The 22,183-nt window shown below is 47.1% G+C and overlaps 1 protein-coding gene across 1 annotated transcript in view; it reads right to left on the bottom strand.

Moving 5' to 3' along the window:
* rab26 (RAB26, member RAS oncogene family) overlaps positions 1-22,183 on the bottom strand; it is a 425,728-nt gene that overhangs the window by 164,994 nt on the left and 238,551 nt on the right. The window contains exons 3-4 of the mRNA XM_078240702.1: positions 16,369-16,410; positions 11,544-11,610 (exon numbers count right to left, since the gene is read on the bottom strand). Of these exons, the coding sequence (XP_078096828.1) occupies positions 11,544-11,610; positions 16,369-16,410 (109 nt within the window). The remainder of the gene's footprint in view (positions 1-11,543; positions 11,611-16,368; positions 16,411-22,183) is intronic.

Below are 22,183 nucleotides of genomic sequence, written 5' to 3'. Positions count from 1 at the left end.
GGCCATATTAAATTTCCCCCTGGTGTCCAAAGATGTGCAGCTTAGGTTGATTGGCCATATTAAATTTCCCCCTGGTATCCAAAGATGTGCAGGTTAGGTTGATTGGCCATATTAAATTTCCCCCTGGTGTCCAAAGATGTGCAGGTTAGGTTGATTGGCCATGGTGAATTTCTCCCGAGCGTCCAAAGGTGTGCAGGTTAGGTTGATTGGCCATGCTAAATTGCCTCCTATTGTCCAAAGATGTGCAGGTTAGGTTGATTGGCCATGCTAAATTGCCTCCTATTGTCCAAAGATGTGCTGGTTAGGGGATTAACGGGGTAAATATGTGGAGTTACGGGGATCGGGTTTGGGTGGGATGCTCTGTTGCAGAGTCAGTGCGGACCCGATCGGCGGAATGCCCTGCTTCTGCACTGTATGGATTCTATGATTCTGAGAAAACTGTGATCTTCTCCAGCTGTCACGAGGTCTCTGCGCCCCTCCAAATCTGAGCTTTAATTTTAATCACTCCATCATTGGTGGCTGAGCCCACAAGTTCTTAGGCTCTAGAATTCCCCCCCAGAATCTCTCAGCCTCTCTCTCCCCCTCACTAAATTCTCCAAAAAACCTACCAGAGGTGATGTATATGACAACCCAGCAGTTAAGGCACCAAAATTCAGGTTTAGACCAATACTGGAGTATAAGCTGCCCCACCCAACCCCCTTTTCCATTAAGAAATGCTTCACTTGCTGTAATAGGTCCTCGGAGACAGAAGTCCCTTCACCAAAATCCCTTTATTTATAAGTCTGACAACAGCATACAGAGTACTTTCAGTTAACAGTCTACACGAGGTGTCCCAGAGGAACTGGCACTCCTTTTTTAGTACAAAGCAAGAGGCTCCCTGATTGGCCCATCAATTTGGCCCTTAATCAGGGAGTTCATATTCTCACATGCCCACCTCAATTGCCTGATTAAAGTCGTTACACTTGTATTTGGAGACGGCTTCAATTTTACACCTCAGAAACACGTTTTAATCACCTTATAACACGGCGTATGGGATCAAGCAGGCGATACAGGCCTTTTAGGCAACATTTTAGGTACAACTTATTGCCAGGAAGATGTGCGGGAATTTAAGACATGCCCGCACAGAACACCACACCTGGAGACCGACAAACTGAAATGGAATGGAGAATAAAACTGGTTTGAAGCTTAAACCATAACGTTTGCTAACTCATCAAATAACTGCTGTGGCAAGGGAATTGGCTGTTAGTGAGAAACTGGTGTGAGAATGGAAGGAGAAACAATCTGCCCTGAATAAGCTGCTCAAGGCTCAATACATCATGCGAACAAGAGACCAGTCACTCAGCTGATCTTCAGAAGCCTGTATCGAGTTGACTCCTTGAAAATCCACAGAATGGTCACCATCGTCTCCAGAAATGCAATACGTATACATGCACTGAAGTGCTCCAAACCAAGCAATGAGTCCAAGAGAGATTTAACTGCAACAGGCAAATGGCGAATGAAAATCACAGAATTGTTGCAATGCAGAAAGAGACCATTCCAAACCTGATCCAGAGTGGGATCCTTACGATGACTCAAAGTGACACTGAATGAATTCGATTACCACTTTGAGTGAGTTGAGAGGGTTGGCTTATGAGGAGGGACTGAGTAGACTGGGACTATACTCATTGGAATTCAGAAGAATGAGGGGAGATCTTATAGAAACATGTAAGATAACGAAGGGAATAGATAAGATAGAAGCAGGGAGGTTGTTTCCACTGGCGGGTGAAACTAGAACTAGGGGGCATGGCCTCAAAATAAGGGGAAGCAGATTTACGACTGAGTTGAGGAGGAACTTCTTCACACAACGGGTTGTGAATCTGTGGAATTCCCTGCCCAGTGAAGCAATTGAGGCTACCTCATTGAATGTTTTTAAGGCAAGGATAGATACATTTTTGAACAGTAAAGGAATTAAGGGTTATGGTGAGCGGGCGGGTAAGTGGAGTCCACAAAAAGATCAGCCATGATCTTATTGAATGGCAGAGCAGGCTCTAAGGGCCAGATGGCCTACTCCTGCTCCTAGTTCCTACATTCTTATGTTCCATCATCGGATGACAAAGACAATGGGTGGAACATTCCGGCCTTTCACACTGGTGGGATCTTCCAGTCCAGCTGACAGCGTACCCCCACCATTGGTTTTGTGGCAGAGAGGGGTGCATTCAATGGGAAACCCCACTGATGATGGTGGGCAGTCTCCGTCGCGGTGAAACACGAGTCATCATCAGTGGCACCTCTTCAACCAAACTTTCAGTCACCTCTCCTCATGTTAAATTTTGTTTCACAATGTGCCTTGTGATATTTTATTATGTTAAAGGCACTATATAAATATAAATTATTGCTGTTGCTATTGAACAGATCAATTGGTGGCATGGTGGCACAGTGGTTGGCACTACTGCCTCACAGCGCCAGGGACCCGGGTTCGATTCCCGGCTTGGGTGACTATCTGTGTGGAGTGGTACATTCTCCCCGTGTCTGCGTGGGTTTCCTCCGGGTGCTCCAGTTTCCTTCCACAGTCCAAAAGACATGCTGGTTAGATTGATTGGCCATGCTAAATTGCCCCTTAGTGTCAGGGGGTTATTCGGGTAAATAAGTAGGGTTATGGGGATAGGACCTGGGTGGGATTGTGGTCGGTGCAGACTCGATGGGTTGAATGGCCTCCTTCTGCACTGTAGGGATTCTATGATTCTAATATAAAAGTTAATATCAGGGCCCAAGACATGAAGAAAGTCTGGATTCAATTGGAACTGTTCGTTCCCTGGAAAACCCACTCAGCAGATACAAACTCTGAAGGCTTCGGCATTGCATGATATGTGAGAGATCAGTAATTTAAACACCATTGCAAGGTCCGCCTTCAAACTAAGATCAGTACATTGTTGTCTTGACAACATTGAACAATAGGATTTATGCATCATGAGTGATTGTTTTTAATTGCTTAGACCCAAACCTTCAAAAGAAAGACTACCAAAAGACAGAGCATGTAATCAATAAGGCTTGAAGGATGGAGTAAATAACACCAAACTGGAGGAACACAACTCCATTTATCAAAAGCACTCAAATGAATGCAGACCGAAACCATCCTTTGTTACACACCTTCCCAGCCAGAACTATCCTTCTGGCAAAAAGCCATATTTTCAAACAATGCATCTCTCATATACATGAAGGATGATATGGAGGTGCTGGCGTTGGACTGGGGTGGGCACGGTAAGAAGTCTCACAACACCAGGTTAAAATCCAACAGGTTTATTTGGTAGCACGAGCTTTCGGAGCTCCTTCATCAGTGGCCACTCACCTGATGAAGGAGCAGCGCTCTGAAAGCTGGTGACTCCAAATCATAGAATCATAGAATCCCTACAGTGCAGAAGGAGGCCATTCGGCCCATCGAGTCTGTACCGATCACAATCCCAGCCAAGCCCTATTCCCGCAACTTCACACATTTACCCTGCTAATTTCCGTGACATTGGGGTCAATTTATCATGGCCAATCAACCTAACCCACACCTTTGGACTGTGGGAGGAAACCGGAGCACCCGGAGGAAACCCACCCAGACACGGGGAGAATGTGCAAACTCCACACAGACGGTGACTCGAGGCCGGAATTGAACCCGGGTCCCTGGTGCTGTGAAGCAGCAGTGCTAACCACTGTGCCACCGTGTCGTCCATGGCCCTGCAAATAAACCTGTTGGACTTTAACCTGGTGTTGTGAGACTTCTGACCATACATGAGGAAGCTTTTATTTCCAAAACATTCCCTTCGAATGTTATGGTCTGGCTTTCCCGCAGCTGCCTCAGCGCCGCTCCAATGGCAAACGGGAAAATGCACAGTAACCAATCAGTGGAGGTCACGATTCTGTTGGAACTTGGTCCAATCTATTTGATTTGATTTGATTGATTGTCAGATGTATTAATATAGAGTGAAAAGTATTGTTTCTTACGCACTATACAGACCGAGCATACCGTTCATAGAGAAGGAAAGGAGAGAGTGCAGAATGTAGTGTTACAGTCATAGCTAGGGGGTGTACAGAAAGATCAACTTAATGTAAGGTAGGTCCATTCAAAAGTCTGACGGCAGCAGGGAAGAAGCTGTTCTCGAGTTGGTTGGCACGTGTCCTCAGATTTTTGTATCTTTTTCCTGACGCAAGAAGGTGGAAGAGAGAATGTCTGCGGTGCGTGGGGTCTAGACATATTTGGCAGAACTGTACCGCCTCGCCCACCCGAGGCTTGTCAGATCCCGCCCGAGGCCGATGGAGAATGCCGTTCTGTGGGCCTTGGCCGCCCCGATTCTGGGGCGGGCGAGGTGGTAAATTTCCGGCTTCTCTCTTCCACCTTCTTCCCTCTAGTCCCTGCCCCCACTTTCCCCAGCTTCACTTCAACGAAGTGTAAGGGAAGCACCTTCCAATCTGTGGATGGCTCCATTTTGATAAGGCATTAAAGTCACGCTGTTTTCTCGGAGGCCAGTAAACCCTGGGCCAAATTCTCCCCCCTCGTCAGATTCCTGATGCCCCTCCGATTGGGGCGTTGGTAAAAAATCAGGATTCCCGCTGGGCGTCACGGCAATCAGGATTCACCCGACCCACCCCGCCGTCCCCAATTGGGTTCCAGCCCATTGCAGGAGGCAACCCCAATTATTATGCAAACCAGCTCATTGTAATACAATTGTAATACAGTTAGCAGGCTTGACGGCCCACTCACTGCCCCCCACCCCATTCACCCGCCTCTCCAGCAGGAAATGCACCAGGCAGACTTTGATGCTGGCAATGACCAGGGTGGACCTGGTATTCTGGACCCCGAGGGTCCAGGGGAGCACCACCAACCCACAGCAAAGAGGGACATCCTCTCTCCCCACCACTGAAATAATGCATCATGCCTATTGGCACTGCCAAGGCAAGTGGCTCGAAGGTGGGCATGAGTAAAAGGTAAAGAAGCCAGAGTCCCAGATAACCATAGGCTGTTCTCCCCCTTCAAGGGGAGAGCCGACTGTGGTGATTTTAACCTGAAGATCACCACATCTGAGGCAAGGGGCAAGGTTGAGACATAAGTGGGGGTCTGAGAGGGAAGGGAGCTGAGTGGGGGTATGAGGGAGAGAGGGCCTGACTAGGGGTCTGAGGGGAGGGAGAGAGAGAAAGAGAGGGAGAGTGAGTAAAAGAGAGTGGAACATACAGGGCGGGATCTTTACAACCTCGCTTGTCCCAAAACCATAAAATCCCGTCCAAGGTCAACGGACCTCCCATGGTCCGCCACTTGCCCGCTCCAATTCCCGTGGCGGGTGGGCCGGTAAAATTCCGGTCATAGAAAGAGAGACAGGAAGGGCGCGAGAAACAGATGGTAAGATAGACAGGGAGAGAGTGATACAGAAGGTGAGAATGAGAGAGAAACAAATTTAAGGCAACAGGGATGAAGAGAGAGGAAAAAGAATGGGAAATAAACAGGAGAAAGCGAGCAGAGACTGAGAGACAAACAGAAACAAAAGAATAAAGATGGAGAGAAATAAAGGAAACATTCTGCCAAGAGTTCCAGAAAAACATTTCTCTACTTCAGTGGTTGTGTGTGTCAATATAGAGGACAATAAAACCATTCTTTTCATGTCTCCACTTTGAAAAAAACAACAAGTGAAAATATCTGTTGTCAATAAATATGAGACAGGTAGTTTCATGAAATAAATCTCTTTTGACAGGACAGACTGATGAATTTTATTGAGGTTTATTGATTTTGGTTTCCAGCATTGTTTACTGACCTCTTACTCGGCGTTGAGTTTGCGAGGGAAATACTAGGAGACAGTCATTGCTCTCTGAGGGACTGGACCAGCCAGGGCAGAGATGTTTTCTATCAAGTCGCCTATGCTGTTGAAACATAAAACTAGAAGCAGGAGGAGGCCATTCGGCCCTTCGAGCTTGCTCTGCCATTCATTTTGATCATGGCTGATCATCGAATTCAATATCCTGACTGCCCCTTCCTCCCCCCCATATCCCTTGATCTCTTTGGCCCTAAGAGCTATATCTAATTTCTTCTTGAAATCGTACAATGTTCTCATCATCATAGAATCCCTACAGTACAGCAGGAGGCCATTCGGCCCATCGAGTCTGTACCGACCGCAATCCTACCCAGGATCTATTCCCGTAACCCCACGTATTTACCTTGCTAATCCCCCTGACACTAAGAGACAATTTACCATGACCAATCAACCTAACTTGCATATCTTTGGACAGTGGAAGGAAACCGGAGCACCCGGAGGAAACCCACGCAGACACGGGGAGAAAGTGCACATTTGCGCAGACAGTGACCGAGGCTGGAATTGAACCTGGGTCCCTGGCGCTGTGAGGCAGCAGTGCTAACCACTGTGCCATCGTGCCGCCCACTTCAACTACTTTTGGCTTCAACTACTTTCTGTGGTCGACATTCACCACCCTCTGGGTGAAGGAATTTCTCCTCACATCAGTTCTAAAAGATTTATCCCTTATCCTCAAGCTATAACCCCTAGTTCTGGACTCCCCCCACCATCGGGGACATTCTTTCTGAATCTACCCTATTAGAATTTTATAAGTTTCTATGAGATCCCCTCTCACTCTTCTAAACTCCAGTGAATATAATCCTAACCGACTTAGTCTCTCCTCAAATGACAGACCTGCCATCCCAGGAATGGCAGGACTGTGTACAAGGGACATCCTGACTACATGGTTTTTTCTGAGTATGATGGGACACATTGTGCTTCATAATTGTTGTGATTCCGTTGTAACCATAAATCCTCAGCTGATCTCCCAGGATAAAACTGAGGAAGTGCTGCACTTTCACAGGAGCTGCCTTTTCGGGTTAGCTGTCTCATCTCTCTGGTGGATTCACACTTGCTTAGTTTTGTTTATTTATTAGTGTCACAAGTAGGCTTACATTAACACTTCAATAAATAACAATCCCCTAGTCGCCACACTCCAATGCCTGTTCGGGTACATTGAGGGGGAACTTTAGCACAGCCAATGCACCTAACCAGCACTTCTTTTGGATTCTGGGAGGAAACCAGAGCACCCGGAGGAAACCTATGCAGACACAGGGAGAACGTGTAGACTCTGCATAGACAGTGACCCAAGCCGGGAATCGAACCCAGGTCCCTGGTGCTATGAGGCAGCAGTGCTAACCACTGTGCCACCATGCCACCCACATGTGTGTGAGGTATTGTGCACTGGGTACTTGGTAAGTATTAGCAATTGATAGGGACTGAATCAGCAAACACGGCTGGCAGTTTGTGGCATTTTGTTGCTTAACAAAAAAACATGGGAGCTGGTGTAGGTCATTCGAGCCAGCTTCATCATTCAATAAAATCATGGCTGATCTGGTTCTGGTCTCTGATCCACCTTTTTGTCTCACCCTTGATTCCTTTGCTGAACAAAACTCCAACTCTGCTTTGAATTAATTTAAAGACCCAGCCTCCACTATTTTCTGGGACACAGGGGCACAGTGGTTAGCACTGCTGCCTCACAGCGCCAGGGACCCAGGTTCAATTCCCGGCTTGGGTCACTCTCTGTGCGGAGTCTTCATGTTCTCCCCGTGTCTGTGTGGGTTTCCTCCGGGTGCTCCAGTTTCCTTCCACAGTCCGCAAGACGTGCTGGTTAGGGTGCATTGGCCATGATAAAATACTCCCTCAGTGTACCCGAACAGGCGCCAGAGTGTGGGGCTAGGAGGTTTTCACAGTAACTTCATTGCAGTGTTAATGTAAGCCTACTTGTGACACTAATAAAATAAACTAAAACTTAAGAGAATTCCACACATTAATGACCCTTTGAGAGAAAATGCTTATAATCATCTCTGTCTTAAAAGGGAGATCTCTTATTTTCTAACTATGTCCCCTAATTTTAGTCTCCCCACAAGAGGAAAGATTCTCCAGGCATCTACCTTTGTAATGACTTCAGTGAGGCTCATGAGGTTGGCTTCTTGGAGTATGAGCTCCTTGGTTGAAGCCATAATTGCCTGCCCAATCAGGGAGTCTCACCTGAGTATATAATGAGGAGTGTCAGGTCTGCTGGTGCTCTAGATTCTGACTTTGTATCTGAAAGCACTCTAGGAGGGGAATAGAGTTTGTAAATAAAGGGAATCTGGTTAAGGGACACTGGCCTCTGAGGAGTTATATCAACCCTATCAAGTCCCCTCAGAATTTATTTTCTTTATTCATTCATGGGATGTGGACATCGCTGGCAAGGATCCTGCATGTTTCAATAAGATCACCTCCCATTCTTCTGAACCCAGAGTATAGGCCCAACCTGTTCAACGTGTCTTCATAAGATAAGCCCCTCAACCCAGGAATGAGTCCAGTGAACCTTCTCTGAACTGTTCCCAATGCAATTATGTATTTTCTTTTTAAATAAGGAGACCAAAACTGTACACAGTATTCCAGATGTGGTCTCACCAAGGCCCTGTACAGCTGTAGTACGACTTCCCTTCTTGTAGACTCCATTTCCCTTTCAATAAATGCCAATGTTCTATTTGCTATCCTAATCACCTGCTATATCTGCATACTAATGTTATGTGATTCATGCAGCAGGACACCTAGATCCCTCTGTACCACCACATTCTGCAATCTATCTCCATTAAGTAGTATACTGCTTTTCGATTCTTCCTGCCGAAGCAGACAAGTTCACATTTATCCACATTATACTTCGCCTACCAACTTTTTGCCCACTCATTTAACCTGCCTATATTCTTTCTGCAGACTTGCTATCTTCTCTTTACAAGTTAAGGGCTATTAGGCTGTTAAATCCTATTGGCAGGCAGTGGGGTATGTGTGTGGCCTGCCCTATAGATCCCTTACTTTTTTTAATTTATTAATGTCACAAGCTGGTTTACATTAACACTGCAATGAGGTTACTGTGAAAATCCCTTTCGTCACCACACTCCGGCGCCTGTTCAGGTACACTGGGGGAGAATTTAGTATGACCAATCCACCTAACCAACACATCTTTGGACCATGGGAGGAAACCGGAGCACCCAAAGGAAACCCACGCAGACATGGGGAGAATGTGCAGACTCTGCACAGACAGTGACCCAGTGTAGAGAAAAGTCGGCTTAATATAAGGTAGGTCCATTCAAAAGTCTGACGGCAGCAGGGAAGAAAGAGTTCTTGAGTCGGTTGGTACGTGATCTCAGACTTTTGTATCTTTTTCCCGACGGAAGGAGGTGGAAGAGAGAATTTGGGCAGCACGGTGGCACAGTGGAGAGCACTGCTGCCTCACAGCGCCAGGGACCCGGGTTCAATTTCAGCTATGCTAAATTGCCCCTTGGTGTCCAAAGAGTTGTACGTTAGGGGCGATTAGTGGAGTTGCGGGGATAGGGTGGGGTATGGGCCTGAGTGAGATTATCTGTTGGAGAACCAGTGCAGATTCAATGGGCCGAATGGCCTCCTTCTGCACAGTAGGTATTCTATGAATTGTATTTAAATGTGTAACAGGCCAATTCAATGTTAACATGGCAATGGAGAATGGTGGCCTAAAGGTGAAGCTTGGTTAGGAGGTGCGTGTTTGTAATGTGTATCTCTGTAAATAAATGCTTCTAAATAGGTGTTAAGATTGGCTCCAGTTCTATCCTTCACCACATGGCATTCTGGAACATTAACATTCAAGGCCTCCTTGGTTTAAGAGCCAATCATTAATATGGAAATAAAGCATGCTAGGTGTGATGACTTCAATCAGGCCATTGAACTTCCTGATTAAGGATCCTTGTGGAGTCTATGTTCTATGTTATAGGCTGCACAACCTTTTCAGTTTCCTCAAAAACCTTTTGTTGATGTTTTGTTTGCACTTCAGTCCCATGCTCCTGATCTGTGGGCACCTGGTGCGGAGGGAGGCAGGGAGGGAGGAGGACCTCCTCGTGGACCTGCTCCTGGGCCTGGCAAGGCGTGCCTTCTCCAGGTCCAGGCAGCGGGCGATCGAGGGGATTGTCCAACTTAACTGTCCGCCCCTCAACCGCAGCTAAATTCACGGCCGGGTATCCCTGGAGAGGGAGCATGCGGTGTCCGGGGGCACAATTGATGCCTTCCGTGCCCGCTGGGCACCGCAGGGATGGGGGTGCATTATTGACCCCTTGAATCACATTTTAATTTGATGTTTTAAGTTTCCTTTCCGCTTTGTTTTTCGTTTCAGGCAGTTCCTCTCCTTTTAGGGAGCTGCCCCTTTTGAGTTGTCCCTGAGTTAATTTGATTTTGTTTATTTGGTTGGGGAAAAAAAAGAGTTCCCTGATTAAGGATCCAATTGGGGGCCAATCAGGGAGTCTTTTACTTGTATTTAACTGGGAGTGTCAGTTCCTCTGACACCCCTGGAGATAGACTGCTAACTGCTAGCACTCTGTGTACTGCTGGAGTTTGTAAAGAAAGGGATTTTGGCGAAGGGACTTCTGCCTCCACAGACCTATTACACTAGGGGAGTGGGAGGTTGGAAGTGGGAGTTTGCTACCAACACCACACCCGAACTTCCACCTCTTACTCCTCACCTCTCTGTGTCAGCAGCACTCCATTCTAAAACTTGCCTCTAACTGTTTTGCTGCCGAGGTGATCAATTTGCGACACACTTTTGAGATTTGATTGAAATAATTTGGTAGTGAGGAATGTTCAGAATAAAGCCAGCACCTACTCCGGCCTGGCTAGCACACGTCAAGCGAGAGTGGGATTAATGCTGAAACATGCTCCCACCGGTGGGAGTTATGATCACCGTGCCCCCACTTACCACTCCCCCACTTTTATGACATCTGACACAGCCCCACTCATTGTGAAGTGTCCCTTATTCTACTGCACAAGAGTTGGCCATTCTGAGTCGAGATGAATAGATACATTTTAGGGGAAGCTAGATTAACACATGATAGGATGAGATGTGGATTAGGGGTCGGCAGTGGTCTAATGGTATTGTCGTCACTGGACTAGCAATCCAGAGCCCCAGGCTATTGTTCTGGGGACCCGGGTTCGAATCCCACCACAGCAGATGGTGAAATTTGAAATCAATATAAATTCGGAATTAAAAGTCTAATGATGACTATAAAACCACTGTCGATTGTCATAAAAACCCATTTGATTCACTTACATCCTTTAGGGAAGGAAATCTGCCATCCTTACCTGGTCTGGCCTCCATGTAACTCCAGACCCACAGCAATGTGGTTGACTCTTAACCCCCTCTGAAATGCCCAAACAAGCCACTCAGTTCAAGGGTAATTAGGGATGGACAATTAATGCCAGCAATGCCCACATCCCATAAAGAATAAAGGAAACGAAGAAAGGGCAGTGGGATGAGGCCTGGACCTTTGGGCCGAATGGCCTACTGCGATGCTGTAAATTCCATGAGTGGAATTTTCCCGTCCCGCCCACCATGGGAATCGTAGCGGGCGGGACATGGCCCATGCAAAGGTCCGTTGACCTCGGGCAGGATTTTCCGGCCTTGAGGTGAGTGCGGCCGGTTAATCCCGTCCTATGTTCCCGCACATTCTATATGATACTTGCAATCAAACACACAACGAAACATATTCGCAAGTGGCGGTTAACCCTTACCGTGGGCATCTCGATAATAAGCGTGAGTCACACTGCGAAACCTCTCCTGTCCGGCTGTATCCCAGATCTGCAATAAGAAGGTAAATTCCATGAGCTTTTCTTGTTAAGTTTCCTGTCGAGAGATCAGCGCTTCCATCAATTTGATCCAAATCCAATTTCCCCTCCCCACCATTGCATTGTGTTATTTCAAATCAGAACATACAGAAATGGGCAGTCATAGAACAAAGAACAGAACAGACAGGAACAGGCCCTTCGGCCCACCAAGCCTGTGCCAACACATGACGCCTTTCTAAACTAAAGACCTTTCGCCTCTACGCTAATTTTATATACGACACACACCACTATTGCAGTCACACTCACTGGAGGTGATAAAGCTCAGTCGTGCTATTTCTGTAACATACCATTTGGAAGATGTTCTGGCATCATCTTTGTCACTTCATAAAATCCTACAGTGCAGAAGGAGGCCATTCGGCCCATCGAGCCTGCACCGACCACAATCCCACCCAGGCCCTATCCCCATAACCCCATGCATTTACCCTCATAGTCCCCCTGACACTAAGGGGCAATTTAGCATAGCCAATTAACCTAACTCACACGTTCTTTCAGACTGTGGGAGGAAACCAGAGCAGCCGGAGGAAACCCACGCAGACACGGGGAGAATGTGCAATCTCCGCACAGACAGTGACCCAAGCCGGGAATCGAACCCGGGTCCTTGGTGCTGTGAGGCAGCAGTGTCACCACTGTGTCACCGTGCCACTCAATCTGTTCACAGAACGGGAGGGTCACTAGTCGTAGATTGCAGTCAGTAGAACACGCCTTCTTTCTGAGCTGACGTGGTCCTTGTACTGATGCTGCCTACCCAGGTTATTATCTTATTAAAAGCATGCAAAGAAAATAGGCAGCAAATAGTTAGAGTGGAGCTGAACAATAGCACCTTAACAATGCACACCGTAGAGAATAAAACCCAGGCCCTCTCCACCTCTTTCAAAACCTTTCTTAAAAGTTGACATCTTTGACCAAGCCTTTGGTTAGTCCTCACACTGTAACCACCTTTGGCTCCCAGAATGGGTGGCACGGTGGTTAGCACTGCTGCCTCACAGCGCCAAAGACCCGGGTTCGATTCCCAGCTTGGGTCACTGTCTGCGTGGAGTTTGCACATTCTCCCTATGTCCGCGTGGGTTTGCTCCGGGTGCTCCGGTTTCCTCCCACAGTCCGAAAGACGTGCGAGTTAAGATTAATTGGCCATGCTAAATTGTCCCTTAGTGTCAGGGGGACTACGGGGGTAAATGCATGGGGTCTGACGTCTTTTTTGTTAGGTAATGCATCGGTAGAGCAACGTGGGACATTTTCCAATGACAAAGCCACTTTTTAAACACTTGTTCCATCAGCAATAAGTGACAGTGGATTGAAAATCATGCACAGTGCATGCAAAACTCATCACCATGCACTCCTGATCAACAAGGCTCCTCGCGAGTTGATGTACGGCCCTCTATACGTTAATGAAGAACATAACAAACAGCAGCAGGAGTCGGGTATTCAGTCTATCAAGTTGATGTCAGTTCTGAAAGAAGGCTTGTTCTACTGACTGCACCAGGGGGGAATCTACAGCTAGTGACCTGTGGTGGACTTCAGTTGTGCCTTTGTCCTGCCTGGACCACCGTTGTGTGTTTGTCATGCCTGGAGTGCTGGCTTGGCTCCTCCCCTTATCACCTAGTATAAAGGTGGCTGTCTCCTCCCCCTTGTTCAGTTCGGGTCGGTTACCTGTTGGGATGTGCTCCTGATTCTGTTATGAATAAAAGCCTACAGTTGTATTGGCACACAAGTAGTCTTTTGCCTAATTGATAGCGCATCATGACCCTCCCATGTTGTGAACAAGTAACAAAGGTGATGCCAGAAAGTCTTTCAAATGATACATTACTTTCAAGTGTTCTTCCACTCAGTAAGATCACAGCTCATCTGCCTCAGCTCCACCTTCCTGCATTACTTCCCTATCTCCTGATTCTCTCTTTTCCCTTGTATGAGATGCAGAGGGAGACAACTCTGCTGCTATTTTAGTTTGCCAAGATCACACTTTCGACATTGCTCCGACAATGTTGTTAACATTAACACGTGACCAATATTTACTCAGCCATCTGATATTTTTATTACAAATTATCCAGCCTAATGTAAATACGGAGATCAGTTTGCTGAATCCAATCAATTTATGGACTTATCTCTATTAGCCTCAGGGATAAGGATTAGAATTTTTTGGATTAGCATTCAGAGTCCGGCCATATGAATGTTTAAGAAGTTAAATACTGTGTAAAGAGATTATCCTAATCTCCTCAGCAGAAACTTTATAGCAAGACAAAGAGGATTTTTTTGGTTTTGTTGGAGGTATACCCAAGGTCAAAATAGATGACATCTACTTCACAAAGCCACAGGTCGCAAGACACACTGGGGGGAGAACCAACGGTCGACTAACGTGGCGAGCCGGTAAGACAGGATGAGAGCCGGGAAATCGGGCTCATGCCGGCTTTCTCGCCTCTCGTGATCTTGCTGGCCTTGTTCTGCCAGCGAAGTCAGCCTCGCACCCGGGAAGGGTGACAGATCTCCCAGTTTGCTCTGTACACTGGATAAAGTTTATTTATCAGTGTCACAAGTAGGCTTACGTTAACACTGCAATGAAGTTACTGTGAAAATCCCCCAGTCACCACACTCCGGCACCTGTTCGGGTACACTGAGGGACAATTTAGCACGGCTAATGCACCCAATCAGCACGTCTTTCGGACTGTGGGAGGAAACCGGAGCACCTGGAGGAAACCCACGCAGACACGGGGAGAATGTGCAGACTCCGCACAGACTGTGACCCAAGCCGGGAATCGAAACCGGGTCCCTGGCACTGTGAGGCAGCAGTGCTAACCATCGTTCCGCCCATCAAGATTGGGGTGCCTGCGCAATGGCGCCCCTGGAGCTCAGCAGCAAGCTTCACGGGCGAACTGATACTCCACTCCCCCAAACCGTGCCTCCACTACTGGCGGGATTCACATTAAGGCCCCTGCATTGCACAGAGTGCCATAAATTACCATTACTTACCTCGCTGAAAAAACCTCCCGTTTTCTTGCCCATTTTACACTTGGAATTCTTTGGGGAAAATTCCACCCATTGTCTCCTTGAAGAACAGCTTGAATAGTATCTCATAGAAATTATGTGACCAGGGTTTCTCATCTCCAGTCAGTCTCACATAATGGGGAGGTGGTGGCCTAGTGGTATTATCGCTTGACTATTAATCCAGAAACTCAGCTAATGTTCTGGGGACCCAGGTTCAAATTCCCGTCACGGTAGATGGTGGAATTTGAATTCAATAAAAAAAAATCTGGAATTAAAAATCTACTGATGATTGTGAAACCATTGTCGATTATCGGAAAAACCCATTTGGTTCACTAATGTCCTTTAGGGAAGGAAATCTGCCATCTTTACCTGGTCTGGCCTACATGTGACTCCAGAGTCACAACAATGTGGTTGACTCTCAACTGCCCTCAGGCAACTAGGGATAGACAATAAATGCTGGCCAGCCAGCGACACCCATGTCCCATGAATAAAAAAAAACCAGATGTCCTTTTGATAGATGGGAAAATGCTTAGAGATGATGACTCAAACTTCAAATAGAGGGTTCCTTTTTCTACATACTATTATCCAGAGGGAGGGGAAGGCGGAGGGTGGGGGCCAGGTATGTGCTGCTTGCTACAATTCCCAATCATACTATCTCACAACAAAATTTAAGAGCATTAACATTTCTGTTTGTTTCTGTGTAATGTAAGTCCCATGGTGTAAAACTACAGTCTGAGCTGTTAGTTTTCAACTCTCATACAAACACAACAAACCCCAAGATGAGCTGGATCTCAGTTTAAAGGCACTTAGAATTGAAAACCTGATTATTCCAGCAATGGACCTGCTGTCAACCAACAAACTACAGGAACTGGTCCCTCTGTAAAACCTGGCTTCACTGAATCTAGCAAGTGCTGAGGATCCTTTACAAAGATGCTGAACAATATCAATAAGAAGTCTCACAACACCAGGTTAAAGTCCAACAGGTTTATTTGGAATCACGAGCTTTCGAAGCGCTGCTCTTTACTCACCTGAAGGAGCAGCGCTCCGAAAGCTCGTGATTCCAAATAAACCTGTTGGACTTTAACCTGGTGTTATGAGGCTTCTTACTGTGCCCACCGCAGTCCAACGCCGGCATCTCCACATCAGGAACAATATCAAGAATGTGGCTTTGCCCATTATCTAACTTTACCATTTCTCAGAGCCACTCAATGTTTTGAAGTTTATTTATTAGTGTCACAAGTAGAGACTCGGGTTCGATTCCCGGCTTGGGTCACTGTCTGTGTGGAGTCTGCATGTTCTCCCTGTGTCTGCGTGCATTTCCTTCGGGTGCTCCGGTTTCCACCCACGGCGGCACGGCAGCATAGTGATTAGCACTGCTGCTTCACAGCTCCAGGGACCTGGGTTCGATTCCCGGCTTGGGTCACTGTCTGTGCGGAGTTTGCACATTCTCCCCGTGTCTGCGTGAGTTTCCTCCGGGTGCTCCGGTTTCCTCCCACAGTCCAAAGATGTGCGGGTTAGGTTCATTGGCCATGCTAAAATGCCCCTTAGTGTCTCGGGATGCGTAGATTAGAGGGATTAGTGGGTAAATATGTAGGGATACGGGGATAGGGCCCGGGTGGGATTGTTGTCGGTGCAGACTCGATGGGCCAAATGGCCTCTTTCTGCACTGTAGGGTTTCTATGGTTAAAGCTTCTGCTTTAAAATTAAAACATGTCGGGTGAGAGGACAGACATACCTGCAGCTTCACCTTCACATCATCCACGTTCAATACTTTATTCTGAAAGAAAGAAATGGAGACAATAAACTGAGTTGTATTTTACAACCTCTTTTCAACTCAAAATAGCAATGCAATTGGTACAAAAACAACTGGCTTGCTGTTCTGTATTTATTCATTATTTGCAGACTGGACAACAGATTAAGATTAAATCTCTCCATGGTCCCACCCCTCACCATCTCTGTGACATCTTCCAGCCCTAACGCTGCCCCCCCCGCCCCCCCCCACCCCCTCAAGATATCCGCGCTCCAATTTTAATTGCTCCATCATTGGCAGCCATGCCACAGGTAACTGGGCCCTTTGTTCTAGAATTCCCTCCCTAAACTGGTCTGTCTCTCTTTCCCCCAGCGCTTCTTTAAACCTCTGACCATGCTTTTGGTTACCTCACCCAACTGTTAGATCCCATCAGGCCCTGGGGACTTATCTACTTTAATGCTTTTTGAGACGCCCAATACGTCCTCCTTTTTGATATCAACATGACCCAGAATATCTACACACCCTACCCTAGGCTCCTCATCCATCAAGTCCCTCTCTTTGGTGAATACTGAGGGAAAGTATTCATTTAGTATCTCACCCATTTCCTCTGGTTCCATGCATAGACTCCCTCCACTATCCTTGAGTGGACCAACCCTTTCCCTGGCTACCCTCTTGCACTGTACATACATATAAAGTGCCTTAGGATTTTCATTAATCCTGTTTGCCAAGGACTTTTCATGACCCCTTTTAGCCCTCCTAACTCCTTCCTGAAGTTCCTTCCTACGTTCGTTATATTCTCCAAGGGCTTTGTTTGTCCCAAGGTTTTTAGACCTTACGAACGCTTCCTTTTTCTTTTTGACAAGGCTGTGCAGGAAAGAATAGGGCAGCAGATGAATGGGAACCCCACCATCTGCAAGTTCTCCCCCTCACCACATCCCTATGCTGAATTGGAATTACATCATTTTTTTTTATGTTGCTGGGTCAAATCGCTGAAACTCCCTCCCAACAGCACTGGGGTGTACCTACACCACATGGCTGCAGTGGAAAAGAAGGTGACTCATCATCATCACCTTCTCAAGGGCAAGAGGAGACGGTGGCCTAGTGGCATTATCACTAGACTATTAATCCAGAAACTCAGCTCATGTTCTGGGGACCCAGGTTCGAATCCCGCCACAGCAGATGGTAGATTTTGAATAAAAAATATCTGGAATTAAGAATCTAATGATGACCATGAAACCATTGTCAGTTGTCAGGAAAATCCCATCTGGTTCACTAATGTCCTTTAGGGAAGGAAATCTGCCGTCCTTACCCAGTCTGGCCTACATGTGACTCCAGAGCCACAGCAACGTGGTTGACTTTCAACTGCCTTCGGGCAATTGGGGATGGGCAATAAATGTTAGCCTGCCAGTGACACCTTTAGGGGCGTCACAGTGGCATAGTGGTTGACCATGCTAGATTCTCCCTTAGTGTACCTGAACAAGCGCTAGAGTGTGGCGACTCGGGGATTTTCGCAGTAACTTCATTGCAGTGTTAATGTAAGCCTACTTGTGACACTAATAAATAAGCTTTTACTTTATGTCCCATGATCGAATTTTTAAAAAAGGACACCCATTCATTGCAGGATTGCTCTGTTGCAGAGTTAGATATTGGGCAGTGAAGTCACACCCCTGATGATAAGATATTCCGACCACCTTCTGAGTGAGCAGAGCCACCGTCCCCAATGGACACATCCCTGAACGTGATCACAGTGACAGAAAGGAAACCCAGATTCCAGAGCTTTTCCATTCGGCAGTGATCATTCCCCAGCGTCCATTAGCAATCCAACTTTTTATCAAAACTCGGTTTAACAAAATACGGGGCGATGTGAAGGGAGCGGGCCTGCTCCAGAAACAAGACAGAAGCAACAAAACTGAGACAACACACTGAGAAAGTGAATGAACGAAGCATTGTATCACTGATAGACAGCATTGGAGAATGAATTCCCTTTCATTATTTCATCAGAGGCGGGAAGCAAAGAGGTTTCGTTGTGGATGATTTCCACTTAGCCATCATCTGCCCGAGGGAGATCATTAGCCACCAGATCGCAATGTCATCCCGTGCACTAATGGTTCAAATCAGATGGTGTTCTGGGAGTATTTTTCCCTCCTTCTGCAATGTGCGAAAGCAGCATTTAGACACAGGAACCGATTTGTATCTCTACTCTAGCGGATAAAAAGGGGCCTTTTAAAAATCCAATCAGACTGTCCTCTGCTACAGGCATTTGTGGTTTCCCAGTGTACGTTAGCAAGAAATCAACAGTCACCGTGAGATGGGTGTCTTTTGCTATGGCTCTGCTAATGGCGTGTGCCACCGTCAGTTCGAGATAAATAGGAAGTCTGAAGCTGGCTTCTCCCAGCTGCGTGACTTCAGAGCTCTTGGAAATTGTGCGTTGATTGCTTGGGTATTTGTGCATATCCCTCGCTCTCTCTGGCAGACTTTTGACACATCACGAGGGTATTGTGAATATTTGATCAAAGCTGCCATTCACACACACACACACACACCAGGGAGCATGAAAATCCATCGACCGGAAAGGTTAGCTCTCTCCAATGCTTCAAAGCCTGTCCCGGTTTGATTAAACATAGGGATGGAAGTGGGCCATTCAGCCCCTCAAGCAGATCCAGTCAGATCTGCATTCATCCATCATGGCTCCATATTCCCTTGTCCAATAAAGTTCCGAAGGAAGCAGAGGCTTTGGAGAGGGTGCAGAAGAGGTTTATCTGGATGCTGCCTGGATTAGAGGGTCTGAGCTATTAAGGAGAGGCTGGACAAACTAGAGTTGGTTTCTCTGGAGCGGCGGAGGCTGAGGGGAGACCTGATAGAAGTCTATAAAATTATGAGAGGCATAGATAGGGTTGACAGTCAGAATCTTTTTCCCAGAGTTAAAATGTCTAATACTCGGGGGCAATTAAGGTGAGAAATCATAGAAATCATAGAACCCCTACAGTACAGAAAGAGGCCATTCGGCCCATCGAGTCTGCACCGACCACAATCCCACCCAGGCCCTACCCCCATATCCCTACATATTTTACCCATTAATCCCTCTAACCTACGCATCTCAGGACACTAATGGGCAATTTTAGCATGGCCAATCAACCTAACCCGCACATCTTTGGACTGTGGGAGGAAACCGGAGCACCCGGAGGAAACCCACGCAGACACGAGGAGAATGTGCAAACTCCACACAGACAGTGACCTGAGCCGGGAATCGAACCCAGGTCCATGGAGCTGTGAAGCAGCAGTGCTAACCACTGTGCTACCGTACCGTGAGGGGGGAGAATTCAAAGGAGACGTGAGGGGCAAGTTTTTTACACAGAAAGTGGTAGGTGTCTCGAACGCGCTGCCAGAGGTGATGGTGCAGGCAAATATAATAAGGGCGTTTAAGCGGCTTTTAGATAAGCACATGAATCTACAAGGAATAGCGGGATATGGACCAAAGACAGGCAGGAGGGATTAGTTTAATTTGGCGTCTTGTTCAACACAACATCGTGGGCCGAAGGGCCTGTTCCTGTGCTCTACTGTTCTAAGTTCTATCTCAGATGTTAGCTGGACCCCAGCATCAGTGGTCATTTAAGGAAAGATTTCCATAAAGATTTTGCAGCAGGAAGTCTTTCCTGTGTACCGGAATGTGTGGGTTGGATGGGATTCAGCATGGCGGGACCACAGGGATGGGGCAGGGGAGGGGGCCCGGGTGAGATACTCTGTCAGAGAGTCGGTGCAGAGATGATGGACCACATGGCCTGTTCTGCACTGTAGGGATTGTACGATCTCACTCTGGAATGGCCTGTTGTCACCCTGTACTGCATTCATTAAAAATGTTGTATAGAAACATAGAAGATAGGAGCAGGAGGAGGCTATTTGGCCCCTCGAGCTTGCTCCGCCATTCATCACAATCATGGCTGATCATCCAACTCAATAGCCTAATCCTGCTTTCTCCCCATAACCTTTGATCCTGTTCGCCCCAAGTTGATGGTGGATGGCTTATTTATATTATGGCGGCACATCAGAAAGTGGCAGCACCAGCGATATGGACAGCACCCTGCTGTGTGCCAGCCTCTCCACCCAGCAAGGCCCTACTGGCACAGCAGACAAACTACACAAGGCACAGTAGGCCGCAGTGGACCCAGGAAATCACATTTACCCCTCGTGTGGGAATCTCTGGTGGTCAGGACCCCCATGGGTAGCATTTTGGGTCGGGACCCCAGCACCAAGGTCAAATGGGGGTCGTGACTCCAGACTGCCTAGGGAAACAAATCACTTGGTGCGGTTTTCCCCAATTTAACTAATCGAAGGCTCGCCCAGCTTAGGAGCAGTTCAGGGAGAGCGAGAGAGTGAAAGAAACAAAGACAGAGAGACAGAAACAGAGAGAGGGAGAGAGAGCATCTCCATTCTCTCTGCAACTTCTAAAACTTTTACATTTAAAAATCCCCGCAACCCCAAACATCCACCCTGCCAATCTCCCTGACACTAGGGTTAATGTAGCATGGCCAATCAACCTAACCCGCACATCTTTGGACTGTGGGAGGAAACTGGAGCTCCCAGAGGAAACCCACGCAGACACGGGGAGAATGTGCATACTCCGCACAGACAGTGACCCGAGGCTGGAATTGAACCCGGATCCCTGGTGCTGTGAGGCAGCAGTGCCAACCACTGTGCCAAATTAGCACAAAACGGGATGGTGCCATGAAACTGGCATGCCTGCTGACGGTGCAAGATTTCACATCCGCCTGCCCCTCTACTCACCCCCATTTTTCAGCACCATGCTTCTGAACCCTCGGACCAACTATCAGCCCACAGTGGCTCAGTCTCGGTTAAAACAGCACAGCTCTTATCAAAGTTACGAATGACAGTCCGATGTGACTGTGACAACAGTAAACTAGCCCTCCTTGTCTTTTTGTTAACTTATCTGCTTCCTTTTGACATGGTTGACCACATCGTGCTCCTCCAGCCTCTCACCATTGTTGTCCGGCTGGGTGGGACTGCTCTCACCTGGTTCCATTCATACCTATCTAATCTTGGCCAGAGTATCTCTTGCAATGGCTTCTCTTCCTGCTCCTGCACCATTACCTTTGACATCGCCCTGCCCCAAGCTTCTAAGCTCCCATTCCCAATGATGGTGGAATGGGCGAGCCAAACAAAACATTGTAGAAATCGGTGGAAGATCACGCCGGGGCGGTGAATGGCGCACCACCTCTGGCACCAGAAAACACGCTGCTGATAGTGGGGGAGGGGAGACAAAAAATCCCACCCATTGCCTTTGCTCCCCATTCCAATCTGTGGACTTTTCTGCCATTGCTTTTATTCCTCTCCATTCATCAACAACAACTTGCATTCATATAGCACCTTCAACGCAGCAAAGTGCCAAGAACGGTCTCACAGGACGGTTATCCGACTAAATTTAACACTGAGCCACATAAGGATGTGTTAGAACAGATGACCAAAGTTTAGCCAAGGAAGTAGGTTTTAACACAGGCAGTCCCCGGGTTATGAACGAGTTCCGTTTTTAAGTCTGTCTGTAAGTCGAATTTGTATGTAAGTCGGAACAGTTATGTACGGTTCACATTTAGCATCAATTAGTCAAATGTTTGTCTTAGTATAGAGTATATATTTTACCTAAAACATCTTAATATAATAATACAGTAATAATAATAAATGTAGTCCGCCCGTTCGTTATTGCAAACCACTGTATGTAACTCGATTTTTAAAAATAATAGGCTTTACGGAGGTCGGTACGCAAGTACGGGCGTTCGTAACCCAGGGA

Source organism: Mustelus asterias, chromosome 23 (genome assembly GCF_964213995.1).
Source record: "Mustelus asterias chromosome 23, sMusAst1.hap1.1, whole genome shotgun sequence".
NCBI lineage: Eukaryota > Metazoa > Chordata > Chondrichthyes > Carcharhiniformes > Triakidae > Mustelus > Mustelus asterias.
Note: the sequence above shows the minus strand (reverse complement) of the source record. Positions and strands in the feature narration are given on the sequence as shown.